Genomic DNA, 18,423 nt, shown 5'->3' with positions numbered 1-18,423 from the left:
GCGGTGGCCGCCTCAGCAGCAGCGGCCGCCGGGCGGGGGGGGGAGGGAGGGAGGCGGCGGCGGAAGATGGCGGCGGCCGCGGCGGCGCTGCTGCGGGCCTGGTTCTGGAACGAGCGGTTCTGGCTGCCGCACAACGTGACGTGGGCGGACCTGGCCGGGGAGCCGGGCCCGCCGGGCAGCGGGCTGCAGTACCCTCGCGCCGGCCACGTCCTCTCCGCCTTCCCGCTGGCGCTCGGCATCTTCGCCGTGCGGCTGCTCTTCGAGAGGTGAGCGCGGGGCCCGCCCCCGCCTCAGGGGCGGCGGCGGCGGCGGCGGGGGAGGGGGGGCGAGCGCGGCGCGAGGCCGCCGGTGTCTCTTAGCAACGGGCGCGGCGGCGGGGCGGGAAGGGGCCGCCGAGCGGTGCGGCCCCCCGCTCCCGCTCTGCCCCGGCGCAGCGCCGAGGCCTCGCCGCGGAGGCCGAGCCGGGCTCGCTGCCCGCTGCTTCCCCCGGCGGGCCCTTTTTTTTATTATTTTTATTTTTGTGTGTGTGTGTGTGTGTATGTGGAAACGGAATATTGTGTAATCCCAGAAAACCTGTCGCGGCTCTGTCGCGACGTGCCGCCTAACCCGGCGGGACCCCGAGGGACTCCCCGGTGCCGGCGGTACCTGCGGGCTGCGGCGGCGAGGGAAAACACCGACTTCGCTCCGCTCTTTGCCTCGCGTCGGGCTCCGCGGCGGGGCGAGCGCGGGCTGCCCTCCGCCTCCCTCGCCGTTTGCTCGCCGCCTCCCGGCTGAGGAAGCGGGACTCGCTCGCGTGGCCTAGCGCGTTGTTAAACGGTTTCTGCGTTGCCCGGCATCTTGGGCAGGAGGGAAGTGCGTCGCGGGTGGATGTTCGGGTCTGCCTGCGAGCGGCCCTAGTAGCGCGTTTCTGGTTTACTCGGGAGTGGTGAGCGTGTGATGCGAGCTCTCGCCTGGGGCAGAGCTTTATCCTCTGCGGCGGGTGTCTTGTGCAGCTACATGCCAGGCAGACTGTGTGGGTGACACAAATCCTAATTCATAAAGCCGCTTGTTTAGAAGGACCGTTAGGTGAAGCAGGCTGAAAGCACCTTGGATTCCTGTTTAACTAGTTCATTAAAGATTTATCTGATCTTAAATGCCTACATAGAAAGGGCTGAAATATTTCTAAGCGTGAAAAGGGCTGTAGAAATAAACTAAGCGGGAATCCAGTCAGTTTTATTTTGCAGATTTTCTGGAAGGAGCACATTTTTTTTCCATGCTTTCAGAGATTAAACAAGAAGGGGGGACTAGGGCAAAGTAAAAAGACAGGAGACCTGTGGAGAAAAATGTGAAGCTGGTAAGTAAAGTAGGATAGACATTTGAAAGGCTGGTTTTTTTTATATTCTCCATCTTATCTTCCTGCTCTCTTCCCCCCCAAAAAACAAGCTTCAGAAAACTGTTCTCAGCTCAAACCAATGCAGAGGACCGAGGAACACAGAGATATGTGGCAGTGCCAAAATGTCATCTTAGCCTGGAGTGCTGGTGCTGGTCTTGACCAAGTGTCCATGCTTGCTAGCAGACCAGGAAAGGAAGTTGTGAGGTGGAATATTCCCCCGTACAGGGATGTTGCAGGGATCAGGATGGAAGGTGTCCTCGCTTCCCTCAGACCTGATATGTCCATGTATGTTAGCTTTGGGAAGAAGTGCAAGAGAGTCACTTTTCTCTGGAGCATGAGGCATTGGTAGAAGTACAAAGCATCTTACTGAACTTCGGAACAGTCCTCCTGGTAACACTTCTTTCGTCCTCATAAAGTCTATGCTATGTTCCCTGGCTTGTGAAATTCCTCTTGCAGTGTTAATTTAGGGAGGAGTCAAATGAAAAATTAAGTCCTCCTCCTACACAGTGAAACCTCGAGACCATGGCCTGGTTGCTGAGAAGGTTGTTTCCTTTTCTTCAGCTGTGTCTTTGCTATAGAGCATCTCCGTGACTGTATCCTGAAGTAAAAGCAGATTGTAAGAATAATACCTCGGGCAATTTCTAGTGTGTTTGCTTTAAGGACCGTACTTTTTCTTTTAAGAAATGCTTTCCTCTTTCCTTCTGCCCTTTTGAACATGTCATAAAAACTCAGATTTGTCTAATAAAATCCCATTGTGCACGTACCCTGATACAGGCCTTGGGGATGATTAAGTCAAATTGCTTCCTTGACACACAATTGGCAGTAGGACTTGATGACTCAGAACGTGAATTATATACTTTTGCAGCTCTTTTGTTTTAGCTTTTCTTTCTCAGTTTCTCTTTCCTCCTCTCCTTTTGCAGTAGGTCTTCAGTGTGAAGAAGTGCTTTTTCCCCCTTGTTGGATGACTTGTTACACTGATGCATATTTCTGTTAGTACATGCTACTGTAAATTAGCCTCTGCATCAAGATGTTGGTAAAATCTTTCTCGAGTCGATTGTATGTGGGGAATAGTGTGTGAGAACTATAGACATGAGGCAAGACATACAGGGAAAGATAAGGTCCTGACTCACAGCTGCAGGAGGGGATTTTTTGTGCAGATAAGATGAAGATGGGCTTCTGCCTACAGCTGTGTCCATTCTCACTTTTTCTCAGCTATACTGGCTGTTATTTCCCCTTCACATCTTGTCCCACTGCAGGCACAAAAAAATTCCTGGGTATCTGGGAGAACCTGGAGCCTGTTACTCATATGATGTGCGTGTGATTACACTGGAATGCCTCTTCACTAACAGACACTCTTGTTACTCCATGGGTCAGAGAGAGGATCTGCAGCTTGGGTTCACTCTGGCAAAAATATGGTTCTGGATGTTACTTCATCAGGTGTGTCTGGAAAACCGGTGCCAGTTGTGGAATGAGCTGGTCTGTTCTTAATACAGTGAAAGTGAGAGGTTATAAAGAGATGGGTTCTAACTTTGAGTGCAACTAACTCCAGGATGTGCAGGCATTATAAATCTTACTGTTAGGTGATTGTTCTTCCTTTTCAGAGCTATAATAGGAAGTTACTAGACAAACTTGAGTGTTCCATAAAGAAGGATTTTGAAGTTAGGTTTGTGAAGTAGATACCTGTTATAGTATATGATACCTGTATACTTGAAAATTGGCGTCAGTCACGAAATCAGTCTATCTCAGTAACCAGCATGCAAAAGATAGTTTAATAGGTGTAAGTTCAGCCAATGAGCAGATCCTTGTTCAGAAAATAACAATATAAGTGTGTAAGTGTAGATAATTCCTTGCTGGAAGGGCGCGGCAGAAATTTGACCTTGGGAATAATTGGTGCAGTTAAAAGATTTTTATGGAGTCATAAAATAATTTAGGTTGGAGGGGACTTTTGGAGGTCACGTCCAACTGCCTTCTCAAAGCAGGGCCAACTTTTTAGTTCAATCAGGTTGCTCATGGTCTTGTTCTGTTGTTTTGAATATCTCCAAGGGAGGAAATTCTTCAACCTCCGGGCAGCCTTTTTCAGGGCTTAACTCCTGTTGTCACACAGATTTTTTTCTCTATGGGATGCCTGTCCACCTCCAAGGTGGCAACGGCCCAGCAGTTGCACAGGGAGCGTGCGGTGCGCTCTGCTCGGTGGACTCGTGAGCGTGAGCCAGCCGGGGTAAAACCCCTATTCGCAGCTAGTCGGGAAGCCCTGTCGAAAGGCAGTTGTGACTTGCAGTCCCGTTGCGTGATGCCATTACCAGAGTTAGAGGAGCTACGTTAGGGCGTTCGGTTAGACTTCCTTAAAAGTAATGAAATCCATTGTTGCCATCCTTTTTCCTTCCCGTTTCTACGACTGGGACTACCTCCGTTGTGGCTTTATTTATTTGCTTGCGTTGATGTTTGTCCGCTGCTGTGCACCTAGAATGTTTGTGGGGTTTTATTGTTTTGCTCTTTGGTCACCTGCATGCTTGACTGAGTAACTCGAGACCTGTTGTGTATCTGCAACCTGTGGCTTGCTCTTTTTATTTATTTATTTATTTGGTCACTTCTGATTTCCCTGAACAGTTGCTTTTTTTTCCCTAAGCCTTCTAGTGACGGAAGCCTACTACTCAGGGGTGGTTTTGTACAAAGTTTTGGCATCTTTTTTTAGTTAGTCTTTAGTTAATGTCTCAGAGTGAGCTTTTTCTACTTATTTCTGTATCTTTTTCTCTCTGCATCAAGCTTTAAATTCTAAGATAATGCCAAAACTTTCTATAGAACAAGGTGTTTCTTAACAATTGATTCTTCTTTTTACCTACTCTTAAAACAAAAAAGGATCTCCTGAATAAGAAATTAATTGAATGGGTGGATTTATAGATTTTCAGGTGTTCTTTTATGTGAGGAAAATAATGCAAGCTTCAGGCCAGCCCTGGATTATTTTTCTGATAGGAAAGTAAGCAGTGTGACCCACAAAGTGAAATGAAAATATTTGACATCCTGTGATTACATGTGTGTACTTCTTAGTTACTGTCGCAGTGGTATATCCTGTAGGAAAAAAGATTATAAAGAGGTAGACTTTTATGGGGGTCTGGCCAAGCGTTTTATAATATCATAGCACAATTCCTGGCTGGTGGTCTAGATTGCAGAGGAAGCAGTAAGCCTTTTGAGCTAGGAAGAGCTGAATTAAAAGGAAATCACCCTTTCCTCCCCCTCATGACTGTTGAAATGAACAGTGTATATGAAGAAACTGAAGGGCAGGACAGTGAAACTTAGGGTCATAGAGTCACAGTGTCTATTACTTGTCTAACAAGTTCTTTGCTCTCAAGTTAATCTTTTTTCTTTTTTTTTAAATTTTGCTGCTCTTTGTAGTCCTTGCCTTCCAATAGGAGGGGAAACTACTTACATATTCCAGTAACACATGCTTTATTTTATTTATTTTTTAATCCCATGGTCAGTTTGGCGCCAAGATACTACAAACCCTAATTATTTTTGAATATGTATATCTTCATTTTAGTCGCAAAAATGGTCTTGTTTTCAATGCCTCTTAGAGGAGAAAGTGTCTGTGCTCTAAAATTCATAAAGCGTTAGATCAGCTTTTGGAATCCATGTTGCATACGGGTTTGAAGGAGATACTGGGATCTTGTGGCTTTTAGACTAAGGGACTTCTTGCATCTTTCCCACTCTCCCTAAGTAAACAAGCCACTTGGTTTCATTTTCCAAAGGGAAAAAAAAGGATGTCTGTGTCCTTTAGAAACTGTCACTTGAACTTCCCCTTTTTTGCAGCTATGTGATATCGAGAAGCCTTCTGGAAATAAGGCATTTTGTTTGCAGTACTACAGGGCACAGAGCAAGTTCATCTCGTCAGTGATCTGTTATTTCCTTTCTGAGCACTGTAAATCACTTGGGGGAAGGCATCCTGGTCCTACAACCAAGGGCCTTAGGCTTTAATCCTTCTGTTTAGGAGATGTGTGTACTACGCGTGTGCTGTTTACCATTACCGGTTGGACTATTAAAGGATATTACCTCACCTATGAAGCCTTGTCCCTTTTGTGGCCCTGTAGAGGTTTCTTTGAGCAAAATGAATGGAGGCCTTCAAAAGCTTCTTAGATAGGTTTGGCAGTTTGTGACAAGTCAGGGTCATTGTTATTTAGGCAAAGAGGAGGGAAATATATATCTTAATCTAGTTCTTTCTTTGGCATTCTTTCAGGTTTATTGCCAAGCCATGTGCCATAAACCTTGGCATTCAAGACAGTGGACCTCACAGAGCTCAGCCCAATGCAATTTTAGAGAAAGTGTTTACATCCATCACTAAGGTGAGTCACACTTCAGATTCTGCTAGAAGTGAAGGCTTGTAAGTAAGAGCCTGTTTCTTTTTGTTTTCCACTTCTCTAGTTCTAGAGAAACGCATTTCACAGTGTGCGTGCACAGGGAACRTGCTCCTTCTGTTTTTACTCTGCCTCTGACATGTCTTCTTTCTTGTAGCAAAGTAAATTCTCTTCATGCCTGACCTGCGTTTTTACAAACAGAAGAATTTTTTTGAACGGGAAAAGTTCTCTTTATAGAAAGATGTGAGTCTCTTTCCCTTCAGTTCTCTGGCTTTCTGTCCAGGTTGTAACTCCTGTAACAGGCAGTAGTTCTTGCTTTAGTAAAAAATTTCCCAATGCCTTTTGCTTTCTATTGGAAAGGTGCTACTCTCTTGAGGGCTGTTACTTTGCTGGTCTTATTGGCCAGTTGTGTGAATGCCTTCCTCTTATTGTTGCTGTCTACTGTGGAACTGGGTCACAGCTGTCACAGTGGAAGCCAGTTATGGAAGGAAAGCCATTCAGTCAATGGAAGTGTGCCCTGATAAAGGGTGGGATGTTTAATGTTGACAATAGGTATTTCTTTTGATTGTTTCTTATGGCCATTCTCTCGCTTAGCGTAAGCTGACAGTGCTCCTTTGCCCTGGAATGACAATGCTACACTGTCTGTACTCTATTGAATGTTGGCAGTTAAATCAACACTAACAGTATGATAGATTTTCATTAAAGATAATGAAATGGAAGGTTTTATGTTTTGGTCTGGTGATGCTGAACTTCATTCTGAGTGGAGCAGATAAAGCACTCGGTAAATGGAAGAGAAATTCTATAAAAACCTTAGTAAAACTTTGCTCATGGGAGCATAACGTTTTGAGGTATTTGGAACTGAAAGGCCCTTATGATTTGATGTGATTTCTGGGGGGACTTCTATGTGTCCTTGAAATTAATGTTTAGGAAACCCATGAGGAAGCATGCTGTGCAAAATTTAACTAGCTCGTAAAAACAGGGCTGCATTTAACTGTACCACTGTGCTTGTGTCTGCTGTTGGCTCGGATTTGGAGAATCAGAAGGTAGGGCGGCACTGATGCAGAGGAAAGATTACACTGCTGTTCTGAAATTGGAGCTCTGTAAATAAGCTGGATGATTTTTATTATTTATTTTTTGAGGCAGGTTCACTTTCAGTGCACAAGTATCAAGTAGCCTGAACCTTTACAGTTTAGTTAAGAGGAGAGAAATCTGGTTGTGATGGAATTACAGGAAAGTTGTTGTGGTTTCCATACTCAGAATCAAATGGCAAATTATTCTACTTTTCAGCTGAAAGGTCTGGTGACTTTTTATTAAATCAGCATTCTGCATAGCTTTTTGGGTCTGTATGTAACTCAAGTAGTAAAATGTGTTTATCATCTTTCAGTTGTAAGAGCTCCCTGGCAGAGCTTGTCTGAAACTAACGTGGCTTACCTCAGCACTGGGCCATTTTAGAGGTAGTTATCAGGTTTTGTTCACTTTGTCTGCACTTATAAATCCATTTATGTCGTTATTCAAACGGATAAACTGCCAATACAGTTCCCCATCAGAGAACAATGATATATTCTGTATCATACAGTTATTTCAGTTTTCAAATTTAATTTTATTTGTAAAGTTTAAAAGTGATAACGGAAACATCACCACCTGTATGATGCCCTTTTGGAATATGCAAATATTTTGTGTTATACCCAAAATCTTTCTTTAAAATTTAAGGAAACTTCACAGTGAGTAGCAACCCTTAAACACATTCAGCTTTGATCTTCTTGTATTCTGGACTATTTGAGTTGGTATGCAAGTTTTAACAGGTAGGACAGGACATTTTAACAATTCCTCCCCCCAAGTTAAGAAACAGAACAATTGCATTTTGTGTAATAATTTCTGTCAAATGATGAAATAGATGAGGAAATGTTAAACCAAAAGCATTCTGAATAATGAAGTAATTAGTTGTATGTGACGGTTAACCTTGAATGAGTATCTGTGGTAACGGGTTCCTGCTTAGAAAATGTAATATTGTGTACATAATGCCTTCCTTGCTTGATTTTTTTTTTTCCCCATTAATTGTGCATCATTTCTGTTGTAGTACAGAGTAGAAGAATCTCAGACTGAAGGCAGGTTGAGAAGTAGGAGAAATGACACTTGTTTTATTTTCCTTCAGTCTCCAGATGGAAAAAGGTTAGAAGGCTTGTCAAAGCAGCTAGACTGGGATGTTCGAAAGATCCAGCGCTGGTTTCGTCACCGGAGGAACCAGGACAAACCCACCACCCTCACTAAATTTTGTGAGAGCATGTATGTTTGTGCAGAAGCCAAGATTTGGCTTAATCTTAGAGCTCCAGTTGTGTGTTTTCTTTTCTCACTGAAATTGTGGTCAGCTGCTAACTTAACCTAGTGTCTTGGGGTTGGCTGGTGGAAGGTAAGTTCTCCTATAGGAAAATGGAGGAAATTAGGAGGGCTTTTTAGAATTCAATGTTTTAATGTATTTTGTTTGTATGTATGAGTGCCCAGAATACCTGTACAGGACTTCCTGTCTAGCTGTCAATGATGAGCAGCTCTAGATAGTGTACCACATCCATGATGCAGACGGTAACGCTTCAGTGGGTCTGTGTGTGTGCATGTATGCAGGTGCACGTGCACAATTTGAGTAATTATACTCAAGCCTGCTGTCTGCACGGTTATGTTGTAGATCAGTGTTTTTCCCTGACAGACTGTCCTTATGACTTATGCAATGATTGTATGTACTTTTATACAGGCGCTTCTTGGATTCCTGTTCTTTTCATTTCAGTTCATTCTTTTGTTCTTTGCTTCTTTCTCAATACTCACAGTTGCCTCTGTTAGCGTAGTAGCATCTGAATATTTTTTTTCCTGACTTGTTATTTCTTCTGTGCTGGTTTCTTTCCTTTCCAGTAATTTTCTTCATATTAATTCTTCCCCCCCAGTATGATTTTGTCTACTTAAAGCCACAAGGTAAGAGGGACAAATACATATATTAGGATACCTTCTGGATAACAATGGCTTTTCCTGTTGTTATCTTGATACTGTATATTAAAGCATATGAATGATGCACGTTCACTCTGAACTTTATTTCAAATTTGGCTGTTGATGTGAACTAGTGTGGTGTGGAAATTCTTAAATAGGTTTATTCTTACAGAAAAAGGTTACAGATGGAGAATTACAAATTGGTGGGTGAACACTTTTCAGGTGTCAGACTTGGTTGTTTTAACAGTTGTTCCAGTTTGTTACAAATGTTAACCAGAAGCTATTTCTGTTTAATATGTTTTATTTTAATCTTATTTTTATTTCTGTTTCCAGGTGGAGATTTACATTTTATTTAAGTATATTTTTATACGGAATCAGATTTCTCTGGTCGGTGAGTTGTCCCATTCCCCTGCCCCTCCTTTACTGTTGTTCTGTGTGGCATGGTACTGGACTGTGTCTTGCTGAAATTCAGGAGGTTTGATTACCCCTGTCTCCTCTTCTGCACTTGCACCTAACTTACAACCACAGAGGGTTAGTGGTGTTGGTCATCTTTATGCTTCTTTACTTGAGATCCTTGGGTTTCCTTTTAAAGACCTTCTTGACAATATAGGAAAGCTTCTAAGTTTCTATAAAATCTGGTCTTATGAAAATATTTGTCCAGTTACCCCAGAATAGGAGAAACCTGTTGTTCTGCTGCTGCTTTTTTTTTTTTCCTCTCCCCTCTTTCCCCATATTCATGTCTTTGAGTAATTAGTATTAGATCTTTATGTTTATTCTTGGAATTTCCATGTGTATTATAGCTTGCTTTTCGCTGCAGAAAGAATATTTTAAATCCCTGTGATGCCTTAGAATAAATTTAGCATGGATGGTAGAATCCAGAGGAAATTTCTCTGGAACAGTACTGTAGGTGATAGGGCAGAAAAGCATCYAGCAGAATAATAACTTTTTGTTGTCCCCTCCCCTTTAGGCACCCTGGTTTTGGGACACACGACAGTGCTGGTACAACTACCCTTTTCAGGTAGGAGATAAACACTTATTAGATTCAAATCTTTTGCACAACTCCAGTTTTTATTTTTCATTAATGATAGCAGATTGAAACACATTAGACTTGAATGCTTCTCATTTTCTGTGGAGTGGATGCTGCACAGGCTGCAACATGGCAAGCTTTCTAGTTAGTGAATGGCCATCCTTGGAAGGCGCAAAGATGGCATTTTGCTCTTTATGTCTTCAGATCTGGTTTAGGGCTGTCAACAGTGTTGTTTCCTCAGATAGGACTAACTCAGTTCACATTCATTGTATGTTTAATTGCTGCTGAGATTATTAAAAGTGAATTTTACACACAAAATTATACTAGTAACTTATTTACAATGTTCTTTTTTTGCCTTTTTGCAGCAAGTATAGTTGTACAGAGGCCAGCCAGTCTGTTTTAGCGTTTAGTTTTCCTAATCCAAGAGGCTGGAGTATGAGTTGTAAACATGGACAAGTAAATCTTACGCCTTTAGAATAAAGTTCAGACACACAAGTTTGTGTGACTAAGCGCATAGTAAGACTTCTGTTGCTTAAGCTTGTTTTTACTAAACCTTAATTCTGGATCTTTTAACTTATGCCTCAGCATTCTGGAGGGACAGAGGGGGATGGGAAGGAAGGAAGGAAGAAGTGAATTTTAATGTAAATTTTGAAGTACTTTGTCTTTTAACTGTGCTATCTTTGTTTGTTTTCCAGCCTCTAACATCCAGGCTTTATTATTACTATATCTTGGAGCTGGCCTTCTATTGGTCTCTCATGTTTTCTCAGTTTACAGACATTAAACGGAAGGTGAGATTAACCAGAATTGCACTAACCACTTTGCTAAATAGATAGGACTAACAGAAAATGTCAGTGTGCCTGGCCAGTAAAGCTGAAGCATAGTAATAACTATACCTTCCTCCTCACTCGCATCTTTTTGTAGCCTGCCTCCTCTTGTAGTCACTACACAATCCTGGAGGGAAAGGGAGGGGCAAGCCTGGCGTGTAACCTGGTATCTCCTTGAGAGTCCTTTTCACCTTCCCAGGAAAGAAGGAATCACTCAACACCTCCCAATAAACAGTTTATCAAACCATTGTATAAAAATAGATTGAAGGCTTGCAAGAAAACATGAAAATAAGATACTCTCACCATTACCTTGCTGAGCAGGATGAGCAAATGGCAAACACTAAAGCAGTAATAAATGTTTTTTGGAAAGTAATTCTTCATCCATGTGTGTAGCAGAATGATGACTGGTAATGACTGCTGGAATCTAATTCCATTGTGCTGCGTTCTAGGATTTGGCATATTATTACTGTTGAAAACAGTTCATAGTAAATCATGGTTTATTGCTTCTGTTATACAAACTGCAAAGTAGTAAATTATCCCAATTTTTGCATTAACTGTTCAAAAAGAAAAGCTTGTCTGGTATTTGTTCTGTATTGGAATATTAGCAGGTGAGGCAGGCACTGCAAGAGATCTTGGAGCTGCAGGAAGGGAGTGATTAACAGCATCTATGATACCATTTATAACATTTAATTTTGTACTCCGACTTTAACAAAATGGACTACGTTCCCCACTGCAAACATGGCAAGACACCGATAGGGAGCACGAGTGTTGCACCCAGGGGTGCAACTGAAAAAGAGCCCTGAATGTATGTGTGTAGTACCATTTTCTTTTTTAATGTAGTGGCCTAGTTCTTGCTGTTGGATTATCTCATGCTCTTTGCCTGGTATGCTCTGGCAGGCTTTTGCAAACTGATAAACAGTAACAGCAGTGTACTTGCAATTTGTGCCAAGATCCAAAAGGACCAGCAATATGACTGTAAAACCAAAAGGAGCCAAAAATAAGGAGCATACCTTGTCCTGTCAGTCTTTTCAGTGGGGTTTGCAGCCATACTTACCTCTACCATGCATATATGTGCCAGAGAGGCTTGTGCTGTGCCTGTGTTTGTGGAGCTCTGACTTTACAGGAGAACAAATGTTGAGACTGAGACCTTTCTGGAACCTCTAGTGATGATGGGTGTTGCTGCGGGATGAGCTGTGTTTTGTATAAAAGTGGAGTCAGAGTCTGAACTGAAGTAATCCTGTGACCCCAGTTAGTCAGTTTTGTGGCTCCATTTCAAACCTTTGTCTTTGTTTGAGAGCTAAAGGTTCTTCATTCATTTTTTTTCTGCTTCCAGGACTTCCTGATCATGTTTGTCCATCATTTGGCTACCATTGGACTCATCACATTCTCTTATATGAATAATATGGTGCGGGTTGGAACTCTGGTGCTGTGCCTGCATGATGCATCAGATTTCCTTTTAGAGGTGAGTTTGCTTGATGTTTCCTTTCTAATCTTTGTGTACCTAATGCTCATGTGGTCTCGGGGGAGCAAGCCGACTCTCCCATTCTGGATAAACAGCATTAAACATACCATAAAACTTGTGCTGCTGATCCTGCCTTGTCAGCTTTTCCTCATAACTGCTTTAGTGCTAAGAATAATCCTCAACTGTTCCAAACGCCTTAAAAATGTGATGGTTTGAGAGTATCAGAGCTCTACAGCCTGGCAATTACATGAGTACACAAAGGGAATAATGTTTTAATGTTTCTTGTCTCTTTTAGGCTGCAAAGCTAGCCAATTATGCCAAGTACCAACGTCTGTGTGATGCCTTCTTCATGCTCTTTGGTGTTGTATTCATTGTTACGCGGCTGGGCATTTATCCTTTCTGGTAAGCACCTTGAGCTGTAAAATCTTGTTTGTTCTCCCAATCCTTTAAGCAAAGCCTGGGTATTAAGATGTCTTGCAAGCATTACAGCCTGTCCCTCAAGGCAGCCTGAAGCTGCAGACAACGTAAATATTGTTTGGAGCAATCCTGGTTTGGAACTAGGTATGTGAAGAAACCTCTCAACAGTCAGTTGAGGGAATGTGATTAGAATCCTAAAGTGCAGCTGCCCCCTCTCCTCTTACTGCAAAGTGATGACAGAGCTTATTAGCTGGAGCTGAATCAGCTGGTGTCTCTTCTGGAAGACTCAAGAGTTGTTTGCTTCTCTTGATTTTTAAGGAGTTTTGGAAATAGTTACAAATGAGGCACGGTCTCCTGAGGTAAACTTGATTTCTGAGTATCTGGCTTAGTCATCATTGCCTCTTCTGATTTCTTATCACACTCTTGTCCTATCCTTGTGCCTTGATTGTTTGGAGCCTGAAATAAGTCTTGGGTTTCTTGGAGGTAAAAGCCTGACTAAATGGCTTATAGCTCATCATCCTATAATGAGATTCCCTCTCACCCCAACAGGTCAGGCTTGGTGAGGTTTTTCTGCTGATGACATGTTGTCTAGTTGTTTCTGTTGAAAGGGTACATTGAAAATTTGATTCCAGCTGATTATTATTCAGTTTGTTTTGGTTTTGCTCTGTATATTTATTTCATGGGCAATGGGCAGCCTGCATTCCCGTTTGTCCTGAGTGCCTTGAAGGTGGGGGAAACAGGGCTTAATTTACGTTTTGGTATCAGGATTGCAATTAAAGCTCTCGCTTGTTTTCCAGTAAATGCATCAAAGGAATCCAGATAAGGAATAACTTTGGTACTTGTGTCTCCGTAGGCTGCCTGCCACTGACAGATGAGATAGTTGCCATTGTTTTTCTTGCTGTTGTCTGTCATGAGATGATGCTCTTGCATCATGCTATTGCTCAGCAGACCTGTAAATCTTTAATGTGTTTTCCACTGGCTGTAATGTAATTCCTCAACTTCATAGAGAAATACAGCAAGTTTTCTGTGGTATTGCAGACCCTATTGCTATTTCACTTCATGCATATTCCCTTCCCTAATTAGTAGTATGAAACATCAACAGACCTCTGGAATTTGCATGTAATTCAACTGTAAACTGGTTATGAATTAGATGTTTCTGTAGCTGTATCTTGTGGGGGGGTGGATTCTTCTTTGAAAGCTCATTTTTCTTTTCTTATGAAATGTTAAAAGCTATGTGAAATTAATGGCAACTTTAAAGGTCTCTCCACACCTCTCTACTTCATAAAGTCTAAAGTGTTTATCAAATTACTTAAGTACTGGCAATAAATTGCAGTGACAAGAACAGCAGCAAAGAATTAATGAAAGAATGCACAATGCTTTGACCGCAAAGCAGTTTCCAGTCCTCCAGCTTGGCAGGAGGAATCTATAAAAATCTGAGGGAAGGGAATAGCATGTAGGGAGGGAGGCCTACTGGGAACAAAATTCCTTCGTGATCTTTAAATATGGGTGAAGCTCGCCCAAGTACGAATGTGTTGACGGTTGTTCTGATGACCAGTGCAGTTTGACATCACTTCCTGTAAAGCTGTTATAAAAGCTCATGCTGTTGAGAAGGAAACTGGCAACAGATCTGTATATGTAACCAAATTGTAGAACATCTTCTGTTTGTTGCTCAGTTCAAATGTTTCTAATTAGCTTTGGCCTGTCTCCTAACTCTGGCAAGAGACTAGAGGCATCACCCCTCTGACAGGAGAAAAGCAACAGATGCATAAAGAGATACAAAACTGTTGTGCATCTGGCCAGTCATCTGAATTTAGAGCTGGAAGCCATGTTACCAGAGCAGCTGATCTCTAATGTATTTCTGGATCTCTTTTAGGATTTTGAATACAACCTTATTTGAAAGCTGGGAGCTGATTGGCCCTTATCCTTCCTGGTGGCTATTCAATGGCCTTTTGATAACCTTGCAGGTCTTGCATATCATTTGGTCTTACCTCATCATTCGCATTGCCTACAAGGCCCTTGTGCGGGGAAAGGTAAGATTGCTGGTGACTGTTTTGCGTCCTCTTTTCTACAAGCTCTGTGAAGGCATCATGGCAGCCAAGAAAGTGGGCCCTGCTGTGATCCATGAGGGATGGTACTTGGCTCTGAGATACTTGAGTCAGGAATGCTTTGTAGGAGTGTAGGTTTTTTTTAACCCTGGTTGCTCTGCAGACTCAGTTGCCAGGTATAAACAGAGGATGCTTCCCTCTCTGTTCTCATCATGCAGGTAAACAACATCATTTTCTGATGCATTTAGATGTTGTAATAGTGATGGTGATAGATTTGTTACGTGCTGCGTTTGAAGTTTAAGCTGGTAGAAGGCTCTTTGAACTATCATAGAGGACATTTTTCAACTTCCAACTTTTCAGCCTCAACTGGTTCTTGGGTTGTGATGGGGATTCTGCGTCTTCCACTTGTTAGCAAAACCATGAGCTTGGGGCTGGCTGTGCATGCCCAGGCAGCGAGTTACAGCATGCAGAGGAGGAAGGGTTATCAGAAACACAGAAGAGCCTGTTGGTTGTCACTGGGCTAATGGGATAATGTTAACCTGCTGCTGCGGCCTGAGTTACCAAGCAAAAAGGTGTAGTTCAACTGAAGTAGCATGAGACGGGGCAGGCCAGTCTGGGAACCAATCTGACACGCAGCTAACCCAGCAGGAGAAGCTGCTTCCTTCAGAGCTACCAAAGAGGGCAGCTGATTTGCTAGCAAAAATGCCATTTTTGTCAGACGTTTGGTATTCAGATCTGAGTTTCTCTTATGGCTCTGCTTTATTTTGCTTTTGCCGCCCCTACACATGGAATGTAACCTTGAAAAATACTTATATCATAGTTGTGTGTGGCAGTGATTGTTGGGGAAGGCATGTTTCAGAGTATGCACATGAGCTTATCATCTGTCCCCTACAGCTGCTACTGCAAGTGTCTTAGTTTCTGTCTGTGTAGCTGTTTCTTTATCTTGAGGTCTACATCTTTTTCCTTTCCTTGCTTCTCTCCTGACCAGGTGACCTAGCCAGAGACAGGACTCTAAGCTCTGTATCCTTCATTCTTTTCTCACTCCTTTTCTCTGTGCCAGATTGGAGCTGGACAATTTCATCCTTTGCATGTAAGTGTAATCTGTGCTCCTGTTCGTACACTGAAGTATATCTGTGTCTGTTTCTAGGCTGAGACAAGCGCAAAGCTATGGTCTTGGGGCTTCAGATGGGTTGTGCCTTCTCTTAAAACGTTTGTCTTCCTGGTTGATATAGTGCTGGTCCTGACAGTATGCAAAAATGCGGGTTTTCCCAAAGGTTAAAGCAGAGTCCTGCAGTTTGTTCCCATCTGCTGTCAGCTGGCTGTGTGACCTTCTGTCTTTTTTAGCTGTGGGCCTGCAGTAGAATTCTGATACCTTTTTAGTGCTCATTAACACTCTGTTCAATGAAAGAGGACAGCAGAAATCCAGTCATTCTTGTGAGGAATACAGGAATAGTACAGTCACTTGTTCCCCAAATAATTTTGAGACATTGGAAACATGTTGAGGGATTTCTGCTTCCTTCCAGTGACCCTTTGAACTTCCAGCATGGGAGGGGAGTGGTGAAACATATCAAAGTTTTGGCAACACACAGAAGTCAGTACATCCAACAGGCCTGTCAAAACCCATCCTGGAAATCATTAACTTCACTTGGTTTTCTGCCAGATCTTCCTCTGTGTTTGAAAACTTCCTGTCTGGTGCTGTTCGAAACCCATAATCCCAGCTCAAAGCAAGCAGAGTAGAATTAAATCCCGAACACAGCTTGGAAATACATTAGCCACAGAATAAATGCTTGCTTATTAAGTAAATGAGGGCTATTAGTTGCAGACACACAAGTGTGGAGAAGCCTGCCTTGGGGAACGTAAAGCATGTGCCATTCAGGCAGTCACTTCTCAGCAGTAGTGAGTTTATGGTTCTGGCACTTAGCCAGCAACCAAGGTACTTATTTGCAGTTAGAGTTGGGTTTACAACCTCTTCCCTTCACCTTGCCATGCACTTGGCTCTGCAGTGTTGGTACACTGCCCTCCCGTGGCACTCTGAGAGCAGCCGACAGCAAAGAGTGCAGACTCCTGGCCAGAACTATGCCTGGATGTGTTTTCGGAGATTCAAATCCCACCTAAAAATCGAAATTAGCTGGATTTTCAGTCAGTCTTTTAACTAAAAACATAAATCTGTAGAGCAGATCTAGGTCTCTGTTGGCTGAGATCCTTGTTCAGTTCCTGATCTGGCGTTAGGTACTGTCTTTGTTCTGCAGCCCGCTGTCCAAACATGTTTGGCTCATAAATGAAGAGTTCTCGTGTATGAAACACAAGCTGTGAAAATGGGAGGCACTTTGTGCGCATGGTAATGTGATAAATATAGCTGGTTAATTTTGAAATATCAAAGCCACACTCTGTAGGGTGGACTTTTTTGTCATCATACCCACCGATTATTCAGATGTGTCTGAAGAGTCTGTTAATTTAAAATGAATTTGTTGTTTGGAAAAGCAGCCTTTATCTAACTTAAATGCAGCTCTTGGAAGAAAAGAACAACCAAAGATCTATAGTGTCCTCCGTGGATCTGGTGAGAGCAAAAAAAAAAGTGTAGTGCTTTCACCTAAGATGTACAGAGTAATTGGAAAATGGAACCTGTATTTCCAGACTGTCTCTTTCAACTTCTGTGTCTTGCCTTCGGCATGTGATTACAAGCTCCTGTTCATCAATTTGAAGTGATTCAAAATCAAATGTAGAAGGTAACTGTAGCTGGCCGAGGCTGGTTAATCCCGTGGACGCCACCTGCTAACTGCTATTTCCTGTGAATTTATCATCTTCCCTCCTCCCTTTCCCACTTCCAAATTTCATCTGAAATGTTTAGGTATCAAAAGATGACCGCAGCGATGTAGAGAGCAGCTCTGAAGAGGAGGATGCAACTTCCAACAGCACAAAAGGAGTTTTCAGCACTTCGAGCAACGGCTCCAACCGCGTTAATGGTCATGTGGCTAGTGGCCAGTGGACAGAAGAGGAGTAAGACTGTGGGTTGGCCTTGAGCAAACACGAACTTGTCTTTAAATGTCTAGATGTGTTGAGCTCCACATTCCCAAGTGATCTTTAATCAAGATACCCCTTCCCCAGAAACCTCCAGCGAATCTGAAATGAGCACAATTCAGACCAGTCAAAGGCTTTATGTAACAGAAGGGATAAAGCCAATTACTAGGGCAAAAACAAAGCTGCAGATTTCATTTTAAGCCATTTTGTACTTAAATCGTTGTCCCATTGATATTTGCAGAGGTATTTTTGTTTGTGATAAACTGGTTTTTACTAGGATCAACTCAAGATGGAACAAGCGTGGACTAGGCTGGCCATGGACTGCAGGAAGGTTAAGTGCCATTTCAAAGACGGTTTGCTCCAGTGCAGGTTCAGCATGTTTCCTCGATGCACTCCAGAAGCCACTTAGAGCATGGAGAAAGCAGGGTCTCGTGTTTTCAAGTCCAAGCTACCCTGGCTGTAGCAGAGAGACTTTTCTCAGTCCTGCTGTGAGTGATCTGGACTACAAGCATTGAATTGGATTGTGCTACAAACAAAAACACTGTTCTAACTTGCCATTGGGGTGCTATCTGCTAAGGAGGTTATAGCTTGTTATCTCTGCTGTCGTGAGGGACCAGGCTAGCATTTGCTGCCTATTTTGGTGCTGCAAGCCCCTCTGAAGCCTTAGCTATAACCTTCTGAAATGGCGGGGAGGGGCTTTGCTTATTGCCCCTAAGACAGCTCTCACAATACATGCCTTTTTAAATTCTTTTCTGTTGCAAGTCTCGGTTTTGAAGACTTTTCTAGACCTACTGGATACAGTTGGCTAAGCTAGGACTTCAGCTGAGGGTGGACCAGTGCTGGTGGGCTGTTTTTAACTTTCCACAGAATACATGTTTCAGTCCTGCTTGTCTGTACTTCAAGACAGAAGTGACTATTGCTGCTCTGATTTTGCAACTGTAT

General features: G+C 42.8%; 1 protein-coding gene across 1 annotated transcript; it reads left to right on the top strand.

Annotated features, from left to right (window-relative positions):
* Positions 1 to 54: 54 nt before the first annotated feature.
* Positions 55 to 18,361, top strand: CERS5 (ceramide synthase 5). Its single transcript, XM_026084966.1, has 10 exons — positions 55 to 266; positions 5,601 to 5,706; positions 7,871 to 8,001; positions 9,022 to 9,079; positions 9,656 to 9,706; positions 10,411 to 10,503; positions 11,873 to 12,001; positions 12,297 to 12,403; positions 14,292 to 14,448; positions 17,312 to 18,361. Exons 1-10 carry the CDS (start codon positions 67 to 69, stop codon positions 17,462 to 17,464), a joined length of 1,185 nt encoding a protein of 394 aa, XP_025940751.1. The 5' UTR covers positions 55 to 66; the 3' UTR covers positions 17,465 to 18,361.
* The last annotated feature ends 62 nt before the right edge of the window (positions 18,362 to 18,423 follow it).

The sequence above is a fragment of the Apteryx rowi genome, unplaced genomic scaffold, assembly GCF_003343035.1.
Source record: "Apteryx rowi isolate R43461 unplaced genomic scaffold, aptRow1 scaffold_657, whole genome shotgun sequence".
NCBI classification, from domain to species: domain Eukaryota; kingdom Metazoa; phylum Chordata; class Aves; order Apterygiformes; family Apterygidae; genus Apteryx; species Apteryx rowi.
This window is presented reverse-complemented; position numbering and strand designations above follow the sequence as displayed.